Source organism: Scyliorhinus torazame, chromosome 9 (assembly GCF_047496885.1).
Source record: "Scyliorhinus torazame isolate Kashiwa2021f chromosome 9, sScyTor2.1, whole genome shotgun sequence".
Classification (NCBI taxonomy): domain Eukaryota; kingdom Metazoa; phylum Chordata; class Chondrichthyes; order Carcharhiniformes; family Scyliorhinidae; genus Scyliorhinus; species Scyliorhinus torazame.
The window spans coordinates 115541582-115553587 of NC_092715.1; the positions used below are offsets into that span (position 1 = coordinate 115541582).

Below are 12006 nucleotides of genomic sequence, written 5' to 3' on the forward strand. Positions count from 1 at the left end.
TGCAAAACCCCATTGACAACGGAGGGGTCATAAGATGGCGGGTCATCGCAGTCGCTGAACAGAAATTACTGCCCCTTATTCTTGTTAAACGGACAAAATAATAGTGGAATTTATCTCAAGTAACTTTTTCAAACCAAGCTTCGTTTGTTATCTCGCAATCAGCTTGAAACGCCCATTTACATCTATTGTGTGAAAATATTTGAGGTAGCTACTGGGTATTTCTCTTTCCATTTCAACATAGAAACACCTGCATGGAATACATTTTAGCAGTGAGAAAATGTATTAAGAAGCAGTCATGACCTGAAATGTTAGCTCTGCTTCTCTCTCCACAGATTCTGCAAAGCCTGCATTTTATGTTTTTATTCTTGAGAAGTGGTATTTGGTCCATAACAGTCCTTACCAGACATGGAGCTTAACTAACGTCTGAACTTTTAAATTATGTCAAGGTGTTGGTGGCGCAGCAGCAGAATCAATAATTCTTTCATGTTCCACTTCATTCTATACTTCCTCAAAATTAGTGTAACGGATCCCAGGTCTGACAGTAATTACAGACAGTTAAGACAAGTGGTTGTCATGATATTCAGGTAAACATCATGGTGCAAACATACATACATACTGATGGACAGATCAACGGACCAATCAATACACACACAACACCACAGCCAATCACAGGCAAGAGCATACACACTATAAAACGGGGAACACGACACTTCCCATTCATTCCAGCAGGAGACAGCTCAAGGCACAGAGCTCACAGCAAACCACTCAGACATCCGCCATGTGCTGAGTGCCACTCCAAGATAGTATTAGGGATAGGTCCACAGATTCAAGGGTTATGATCGAACCTCAGTAACCAGTTTACCACTGTAAATATGTGTTAGTAATAAAACTGAGTTGTACCATTCACAACCGTGTTGCTTCGTCTGTGTAGCACAGCACCCAACACATCACAGTACCAGGATTGGAACCCGGCAACTGTGGGACCTACCTACGAATCCTCTGGAATCTGCCATCCTGCGCCATGGACCCCGTCAACACACCGCAGCCGCTACAAGTCGCTGGAAACCTCGGCGTCAATTGGAAGCTGTTCAAACAGTGCTTCCAGCTCTTCCTGGAAGCCAACAAAAAGGAGCGCGCTTTGGACACCAGGAAAATCGCCCTCCTCCTCTCCATGGCAAGTCAACACGCCATCCATGTCTACAACTCCCTGGTGTTCGCGGAAGGCGAGGACAAGACCAAGTACAAGACGGTCCTTCTCAAACTCGACCAACACTTCAGCGTCGAGGTCAACGAGAGTTTCGAGAGGTATCTCTTCCAGCAGCGCCTGCAGGGTAAGGATGAGCCCTTTCAATCTTTCCTTACACACCTCCGTATCCTCGCGCAGTCCTGCGGTTACGACACCACCTCCGATTCAATGATTAGGGACCAGATTGTTTTTGGGGTCACCTCGGGCACCCTACGCCAGCAGCTCCTCAAAATCAAAGGCCTCACCCTAGCCTCCGCAATCGAAGCCTATCGACATAGAAGGACATGATGCACAGGCGCGCTTGACGCAAGACCGAACTGCGCATGCACGGTGGCGCAACGAACGCCATGACGTCACGACATGCGACAACTGCGGAGCCGCACATTTAAAGCGGCAATGTCCGGCAAGAAACCGACAATGCCTCCGCTGTGGCAAGATGGGCCACTACGCTGCCTGCTGTCGAGCAGCTCAACCTGCCAATGTTCCCCAATTCCGACAACCACGCAGGGACGTGCGGACCATTCAGCCTCCTTACTACGAGTCATGCCCAGACGATATCCAGACCAGCGACACAGACGACCGGGACGCCTTCCGTGTTGCGGTCATTGATAGGAACCGGATGTCTCCAGCCTGGACCCACCAGCCGTTGCAAGTGAACAGTATCAATCGGGTGATGAATGGTGTGCCACCCTAATGGTCAACCGATCACCGATAACATTCCGTCTGGACACTGGTGTCTCCGCCAACCTCATAGCATGGTCAGCCTTCTACGCCATGAAGGTCAGACCACCAATTCGGCCATCCCGTTGCAAGATGGTCGACTACAATGGAAACGTTATACCGGCTATGGGATCTTGCCAGCTCCAGGTGACACACAACACACACATGGCCACACTGTCATTCGAAATAGTTGGATCATCAAAGGACTCCCTGCTAGGCGCACAGGCATGCAAGGTTCTCCACCTCGTGCAGCGGGTCCATGCTCTGTCTCCAGAAGGCACATCTGACTTCCCGGATGCAGATTTTAGGGCACAGCTTTAATCGCTCCTCGCCCACAACCAGGAGGCATTCGAGGGCATGGGCACATTGCCCTACACCTACAGAATACGGCTCAAACCGGACGCCACCCCGGTCATTCACGCACCTCGCAGGGTCTCAGCGCCACTCAAAGACCGCCTCAGGCAGCAGCTGCAGGATCTCCAGGACCAAGGGGTGCTATCCCGGGTCACGGAGCCCACGCCATGGGTCAGCTCCATGGTGTGTGTTAAGAAGCCCTCTGGCGAGCTCCGGATCTGCATTGATCCAAAAGACCTCAACAACAACATAATGAGGGAACACTACCCCATACCCAAACGGGAAGAGATCACAAGCGAAATGGCCCAGGCTAAAATCTTTACAAAACTGGATGCCTCAAAGGGTTTTTGGCAGATCCAACTGGACCAGTCCAGCAGGAAGTTGTGCACCTTCAACACTCCTTTCGGCAGGTTCTGCTATAACAGAATGCCATTTGGTATCATCTCGGCATCCGAGGTCTTTCACAGGATCATGAAACAGATGATGGAGGGCATCGAAGGGGTGCGCGTCTAAGTGGACGATGTCATCATCTGGTCCACCACACCACAGGAGCACATCAATCGTCTCCAGCGCGTCTTTGCGCGGATACGGGAAAACAGCCTGCGCCTCAACCGAGCCATGTGTTCCTTCGGCCAAACCGAGCTGAAGTTTCTGGGGGACTACATTTCCCGGTCAGGGGTCCGTCTGGATGCAGACAAGGTGAGCGCCATCACAGCCATGCAGCAGCCGGCAGACAAGAAAGCAGTGCTACGCTTCCTAGGCATGGTCAACTTCCTGGGGAAGTTCATTCCCAACCTTGCCTCCCACACGATGGCTCTGCGCCACCTAGTCAAGAAGTCCACGGAGTTCCAGTGGCTGCCCGCACACCAGAAGGAATGGGAGGAGCTCAAAATTAAGCTCAACACAGCCCTGGTATTGGCGTTTTTCTACACATCTCGCGACACTAAAATTTTGACTGATGCCAGCCAGTCCGGCATTGGGGCGGTACTCCTACAGCGGGATGACACTGCGTCATGGGCCTCGGTCTCCTATGCCTCGCGGGCCATGACCCCCACAGAACAGCGCTACGTGCAGATCGAAAAAGAGTGCCTGGGTTTGCTAACCGGAATAGACAAATTCCATGACTACGTGTATGGTCTCCCCCAGTTTACCGTTGAGACTGACCATCGCCCCCTGGTCAGCATCATACATAAGGACCTGAACAAAATTACCCCTCGCCTTCAGCGCATCCTACTCAAACTCAGGAGGTATGACTTCCAGCTGGTCTACACCCCGGGAAAGGACCTTATCATTGCGGATGCCCTATCTAGAGCAGTGAGCACACCGCCCAATTCGGAAGGGTTCGTCTGTCAGGTCGAAGCGCAGGTGGCCTTCACATCGGCAAATCTGCCAGCTGACGACTCCAGTCTGGCCCGTATTCGCCGTGAGACTGCGGCTGACCCACTTCTACAATGGGTGATGCGCCACATGACGGGAGGGTGGCTCAAAGGACAGTGCCCGCAGTTCTACAATGTCCGAGACGACTTGGCCGTCATTGATGGTGTCCTCCTAAAGCTGGACCGGATTGTGATTCCGCACAGCATGCACAAGCTGGTCCTCGACCAACTACACGAAGGCCATCTGGGGGTTGAGAAGTGCAGACGGAGGACCCGAGAGGCGGTATACTGGCCGGGCATCAGTGATGACATTGCCAATATGGTGCTCAACTGCCCCACCTGCCAAAGGTTTCAGCCGGCGCAACCTCCTGAGACGCTTCAGCCCCATGAGCTGGTGACATCCCCCTGGGCGAAGGTGGGTGTGGATCTTTTTCACGTGCCCAGCAGGGACTATGTAATCATCATTGATTACTTTTCAAACTATCCAGAGGTCATACGCCTGCACTATTTGACATCGTCCGCTTTCATCAGGGCCTGCAAAGACACCTTCGCTCACCACAGCATTCCGATTACTGTCATGTCGGACAATGGGCCCTGTTTTGCCAGCCAGGAATGGTCATCCTATGCTGCTTCGTATGGCTTCATACACGTGACGTCCAGCCCTCTGCGTCCCCAGTCCAATGGAAAGGCGGAAAAGGGCATTCACATCGTGAAGCGGCTCCTCTGCAAGGCTGCTGCTGCCGGATCGGATTTCTGCCTAGCCCTGCTAGCCTATCATTCGGCCCCACAAGCCACTGGCCTCTCACCAGCCCAGCTGTTGATGGGTCGCGCCCTCAGGACCACTGTGCCATCCATTCTGGTCCCCACAACCAACCATGCTCCGGTACTGCACAGGATGCAACAGCAGCGCGTTCGCCAGAAGATGGCGTATGACACACGGGCAACTGATCAGCCCGCCCTGGCGCCTGGAGACGACGTCCGCATCCACCTATCAGAAGGTGGCTGGTCAGCACCTGCTGAAGTTCTCCGATGCGTGGCTCCCCGCTCGTTCCTGGTTCGCATGCCTGATGGCTCCATTCGCAGGCGCAATCGCCGGGCTCTTCGCCTACTTCCACGCTCGCTACGGGAACTTACACCGGTACCACGCCCTCCTGTTGTTCCTGATGTCGACTTTGTGGAGCTTCCTGCCACCATGCCCGTTCCGTCGTCGCCCGTGGCCAGGCCCATTCCTCAGCCGGTGGATCCTGACCCACCCTTGAGGCGGTCAACCCGAATTCGTCACCCACCTACTAGACTGGAATATGAGCCTGTTTGTACATTGAACTCATAATACCACTGTGTTCATATGTTTCTGTTCTTCCTTGTCGTTACAGGAGTTCGTTTTGTCGTTCAACATTTCCCCGTCCTTTGTTTATGGTACAACCTCGTTGCCATGTCGCACCCGGCATCGCCCCTTGTATATAGTTTAGCCTCATGTACATGCTGTAGATATTGCACACACGCACATTCAGCCGCACTCAGTACACATCTCTATTTATAACCACTTGGGAACATGTTCTTGTAAAAAAGGGAGGGATGTCATGATATTCAGGTAAACAACATGGTGCAAACATACATACATACTGATGGACAGATCAACGGACCAATCAATACACACACAACACCACAGCCAATCACAGGCAAGAGCATACACACTATAAAACAGGGAACATGACACTTCCCATTCATTCCAGCAGGAGACAGCTCAGGGCACAGAGCTCACAGCAAGCCACTCAGGCATCCGCCATGTGCTGAGTGCCACTCCAAGATAGTGTTAGGGATAGGTCCACAGATTCAAGGGTTATGATCAAACCTCAGTAACCAGTTTACCACTGTAAATATACGTTAGTGATAAAACTGAGTTGTACCATTCGCAACCGTGTTGGTTCGTCGGTGTAGCAGAGCACCCAACACATCAGTGGTTACCAGCTAGTACTTACCCTAGTGAGGTGGATGACCCCTTGGGATGTAACTGAGCAACCCATAAAGCCCACATATTGCAGCAGAGGACAATGTTCTGCAAATGCTTTCACTGATTTATCTGTCACCTGCACAGAAAGAAGTATGAAAAAAAAATTAGTTCAACATTCAAGGAACTGCAAAACAACATTTACATCACCAGAAAAGTTTCACCCAACTCCATTGCACAACTCACATGAAAGAACATTTCAGTAAAAATGTTGTTATATTGCATTCAAAATGGGCAGCACAGTAGCACAGTGGTTAGCATTGGTGCTTCACAGCGCCAGGGACCCGGGTTTGATTCCCGGCTTGGGTCACTGCCTGTGCGGAGTCTGCACGTTCTCCCTGTGTCTGTGTGGGTTTCCTCTGGGTGCTCCGGTCCCACAAAAGTCCGAAAGATTTGCTTGTTGCTTGCTTGTGAATTGGACATTCTGTTTCCCTGAGAACGTTTTATAAAACTGAGTGGATTGCTAGGTCACACCAGTAGTCCAGTTCATAGTTAAACACATTAGTGTGGGACTGGAGGCCTGACCAGGTTTCCTCCAATATTAATGAACCAGTTGGGGTTTATCAAAGAGCATCTTTGTCACTTTTATCATTAACAGCTTTATTTCCAAGTTTTTCAAGACAAAATTAATATTCTCATTGCATATTGGGATTTGAACTCACATTCTCCAGACTTTTAGTCCAAGGCTCTGAAATACTGATCCAGCAACCAATACTCTTCTGCACCCAATGACATTGCTGGTGAATTTAATTGCAGCAGATACATGTACATGTGGGGATAAGGGAATAGGGCAGAAAGTACTTGAAAAAAATAAAAACCGCTGAACATTTCAGCAGATTGTGCTTTCACAAAACCTTAGATTTCTCTAAAATATACAATCACTTTCAAAACAAATCACTGAAATCATAACTACCGTTGCCTAACTATTGAAGGCGACAGACTGCTTCTGGTTTTTTTCTGCTCACACCCTTGCTCTTTACCATTCTCTCTTGGTTTTCTTTCTTCCCCTTCACTTATACTTGAGTGAACATCTTAACTTCTCTTTCTTCTAGTTTTAGCAAACAAGAAGCATAGCTCAAATCAATCAGATAATAACAGTAGCCACCAAGTATGCGAGACTGGATCATCTGATTTAAATCAAAAATTCATGAGATCAACTTCCCCAAAGAGTCTGCTGGGGGTTGCAATAACCCACATTTGACTGTTTTGAGCCACAGAGACTGGATGCTCCCATATTTGATCACTGGTCTGTATGCAAATAGTCCATGTATGTGGGGTAGGGAAGGGCAAAATCAATCAGGATGCCCTCTCCTGGTAGAAATAAAATAAAATTAAATACAGATTTGGGCTTGGCTGCAAATACCAGAGTTGAGGTGACAGTGACTGTCCTTGACGTCATGGTTGCATGTGATAGAATACACCATCAAGGAGCCCTTGTAAAACTGGGGTCAATGAGAATCTGAGGTCAGGTCTCCAATCGTTGGAGTCATACCTAGCACAAAGAAAGCTGGTGGTAGTTGTTGGAGATTATCGTCTCAGTCCCGGGACATCACTTCCTCAGGATAGTGTCCAAGGCCCAACCATCTTCAGCTGTTTCATCAATGACCTTCCCCCCATCATAAGGTCAGAAGCAAAGATATTCACTGATGATTGCACAATATTCAGCATTTGTGATTCTTCAGATACTGAAGTAGCCCATGTCCCTATGCAGCAAGACTTGAATAACATTTCAGCTTGGGCTGACAAGTGGCAAGTAGCATTCACGCCACACAAATGTCAGGGAAAGACCATCTCCGACAAGTGAAAATCTAACCATCTCCCCTTGACATTCAAAGGCTGGCCATCACTGAATCGCATACCATCAATATCCTGAGAATTACCATTGATCAGAAACTGAGCCATACCAATCATATAAATACTGTGGTTCCAAGAGCTGGTCAGAGGCTAGGAATGCTGAGGAGAGTAACTCACCTCCCAATCCCCCAAAGCCCATTGACCATTTACAATGCACAAGTCAGGGGTGTGATGGAATATTCTTCACTTGGCTGGATGAGTGCAGCTCCAACAACAGTCAAGAAGTTTGATACCATTTAGATCAAAGCAGATCGCTTGACACACTATCCACTATCTTAAACATTCAATCCCTCCACCACAGACATTCAGCGGCAGGAGTGTCTACCATACACAAGATGCACTGCAGCAACTCGCCAAGGCTCCTTCGACAAGACCTTGCAAACCCACAACTTCTACTGCCTAGAGGATAAGGGCAGCAGATGCATGCGAACATCCCCACCTGCACGTTCCCTTCCAAGTCACACACCTTCTTGACTTAGAAGTGTATTGCTGTTCCTTCACTGTCACTGGGTGAAAATCCTGAAACTCCCTCCCTAACAGCACTGTCAATGTACCGACACCACATGGTGTGCAGCAGTTCAAGAAAAATAACTCACCACCACCTTCTCAAGGGCACTTTGGGCTAACAATGCCCATATCCCATGAAAGAATGCATGTTTTTTGAAAAATTAGCTGATAGGTGAGGCAATATCTGAACTCACAAATGAACAATGAACCAGAAGCCAGTTCGCACCTGTGAGATTGTAGCACAGTACGAACTGCAACTGTAGGTGTGCAGGACAACAAAATGCTTTTTATTTATGTTGTTTTCTTTTAATATCGGGGCAGTTGCTCCTCCTTTTCCATTTGACATATCTCTTCTTAAAGTCAAGGATTCCAAAATATTTAATTTCAAACCTTTATAATTCTGCAACCATATTGCTATAATGGTTATTAGATCAAACATATTAATTTGTTATTAATTCATCTATTTTGTTTCGAATAATTTTCGCAATTATCACCTAATTTTTGATGTCCTGTTACCTTTGTTAAGCTCTCTGTACCATTCAGGCTCACTCTGCTTATTTTCTTTACTCTACAGCCTTGACATTTCTCTTACTGTTTTTAAATTTACTCTTTCCCAAATCCTCATCGCTATCCTTCATTACATTGATGCTCCATCTAGCCATCTTCTCATTTCAGGAGAATAAACAAGGCAAAGGAATATACAATAAATGGAAGGATTCTGAAAAAGGTAGAGGAACAGAGGGACCTTGGAGTGTATGGCTAAAGAACCTGAAAGTTACAAGACAGATAGATAAGATGATCAAGAAGACATAAGGAATACTAGGCATTCAATGGCATGAGGCCTAGAGTGGAAGAGCAGGGAATTTTTGCGAAAATTGTATAAATTACATAAAGCACTGGTCACAGCATTACAGAAAGGATGTGATCAAAGTGGGACGAATACAGATGAGATTTACAAGGGTAGTACAAGGAATGGAGCATTTTAACTATTAGCAAAGACTAATTGGGGTGGAGGTGTGGGCTTAGATAGGATGCTCTTTCTGGGGCCGGTGTAGACTTGATGAGTCGAATGGCCTCCTTCTGCACTGCAAATTCTATGAAAATTGCTTATTGTCACAAGTAGGCTTCAAATGAAGTTACTGTGAAAAGCCCCTAGTCGCCACATTCCGGCGCCTGTTCGGGGATGCTGGTACGGGAATTAAACCGTGCTGCTGGCCTGCCTTGGTCTGCTTTAAAAGCCAGCGATTTAGCCGTTTGCTAAACCTGGGTAGGATAGGGGGGTTTCCTTAGTAACAGATTAAGGGCAAATTTAATCAATTTGTATAAAATGTTGAGAGGCCTTATAAACTGGATAGGAAGAATCTATTTCCATTAGTAGAGAGATTAATAACCAGGGAACTTGGAATTAGGACAGCATGGTCGCACTGCTGCTGCCTCACAGCACCAGGGACCCGGGGTCAATTCCAGCTTCGGGTGACTATCCATGTGGAGGCTACTCATTTTCCCAGTGTCTGCATGGGTTTCCTCCGGGTGCTCCGGTTTCCTCCCACAGTCCAAAGTTGTGCAGGTTAGGTGGATTACCCATGATAAATTGCCCCATGGTGTTGAAGGTGTGGTTATTGGGTGGAGTGGTGGGGGTAGGGTAGGGGAGTGGGCCGTGGTAGGGTGCTCTTTCAGCGGCACAGTCCAGAATGGATGGGCCAAATGGCCTCCTTCTGCACTGTATAGATTCTATTAAACAATTGTTGGAAGGATAGGCGTGGTTTTGAGGAAGATATTTTTACCCAGAGAGTTGTGGGGGACAAATCTCAATGTCTGAAAGTATGATAGGGATAGAAACCATAAGCATCTTAAAAAAATTATACTTGGATCTGCATTTGAGGTGCCATAAAATACAAAGCTACAGACCGAGAACTGGAAGGTGGGAGGAGGCTAGATAGTTCTTGTTTTGTTCAATGCGCACACAATGGGCCAAATGTTGCCCTACCATGCTACTGTTTAAATACATGAGATTATTGCCATGGTGCTGCCCGATCTCTTGACACTCTGCTCACCATTAATTCTGACACCGCAAGCTCATTTATCCATTGGCAGAATGATTAACCCACAAAAAACTGGGTTAGCATCCAGGGTAGCAGAGAACACCCTGGAGCTATCTCATGGATTCCTCTCAGAATTGGAACCAAAATCTCGGCAGTATAAAAGTGACTCTGCGGGAAGTTATCTGACAGCTCTGGTATTAGGAGATCCAATTTTTTTTCTTTCATTTGCTCCAGGAAACACTAAGATAAAGGTACCCTGACAAAACGCAAAAACTGTCTTGACTTTTAAAAATGTCTTATTTAGATACAATGGGACTTCAGGGTGGGCAATGAATGAGGATCATGAGGAATCACTCCTTGATCTCCCTGTGGGGCTTGGTGAATATAAGTTCCCATCGTAATGGGCAGAGGCCCATCCAGCTGAGGCTCGTTATCGAACCTTTTAAATATTGTCCCTGACCTGGACTGCGACAGTAGTGTTGGACGTCGCGGGTGCGGCTTTACTTTTGAGTTAAAATAAATTTGGTTTCACCTTTATCTTAGTGTTTCCTGGATTACTACATAATAATAATGTTTATTGTCACAAGTAGGCTTACATTAACACTGCAATTAAGTTACTGTGAAAAGCCCCTAGTTGCCACATTCCGGCACCTGTTCGGGTACACGGAGGGAAAATTCAGAATGTCCAAATTACCTAACAGCTCGTCTTTCAGGACTTGTGGGAGGAAACCGGACCACCCGGAGGAAACCCGCGCAGACACAGGGAGAACGTGCAGACTCCACACAGACATGACCTAAGCCAGGAATTGAGCCTAGGACCCTGGCGCTGTGAAGTAACAGTGCTAACCACTGTGCTACCGTGCATGGCACAACTATCATAAAATACATTTAATATTCTCTTTACATCATGTGGTTGCCCTGTTTTAGGCTGTGCTGCAATAAGTGTTTTTATTGTTGGTTCAACAATGGTAAATTAATACAGAGAATTCCAATCCTCTGAAACTGGCTTTCTTCCCATCAGATCACGGACAATATAAAGGAAGAATTATTCATTTTTTGGACAGAAATGTAAAATGAACACAAATATAGAATCCCTACGGTGCAGAAGGAAGCCATTCGGTCCATCGAGTCTGCAAAGACCCTCAGAAAGAGCACTCTACCTAGGTCCAATCCCCACTACTTCGTAACCCCACCTAACCTTTGGACACGAAGAGGCAATTTAACACAGCAATCCACCTAACCTGCACATCTTTGCACTGTGGGTGGAAACTGGAGCACCCAGAGGAAGCCCACGCAGACACGGGGAGAACGGGCAAACTCCACACAGGCAGTCACCCGAGGTCAGAGTTGAACCTGGGTCACTTGCGCTGTGAGGCGGCTGTGCTAACCACTGTGCCCACCACATTCTAACACAAATATGTATTTGCCAGGAGTAGGTTTAATCTTGTCTCCTTTACTTCTGAGATATAAAATAACTCCCTACATGTTATATTATTCCAAAATGATCCCGGACCAAACGCCAACAGTGGCTAGGATACTGGACAGAAACCTCAATATTTCATTTTAATTTTGTAAGACTGCGAGGAAAGGATACCTTGTTCTAGGAGTGATTTCACACAAAATAGGGACATGGCATATTAAAACAAACATTAATACTCACTCAGTGTGAAAATATCTTGAACACCACACAAGAAAAATAGCTTAAAATTACCCCTGAAACAATGCTAACCAATGTGATCTTAACTGCTATCTTTATTCCATTCAAACTATCTCTGCTCTCAATCCATTTTCAAATCCAGTTAGCACTCAGGAATACCTACTCTACAGAGTTATCTGGATACTCCGCTTTGAGAAAGAAAGGCATTTACACTGCTTTAAAGAAAAGACCCGAAACCTGTC

At 47.2% G+C, this 12006-nt stretch overlaps 1 protein-coding gene across 3 annotated transcripts in view; it reads right to left on the reverse strand.

Moving 5' to 3' along the window:
- Nucleotides 1-12006, reverse strand: part of fbxl17 (F-box and leucine-rich repeat protein 17) — a 1158180-nt gene that overhangs the window by 805112 nt on the left and 341062 nt on the right. For all 3 annotated transcript variants that reach the window (XM_072516397.1, XM_072516398.1, XM_072516396.1), the window contains one exon: nucleotides 5676-5783. In XM_072516397.1, coding sequence (XP_072372498.1) covers nucleotides 5676-5783 — 108 coding nt within the window. The remainder of the gene's footprint in view (nucleotides 1-5675; nucleotides 5784-12006) is intronic.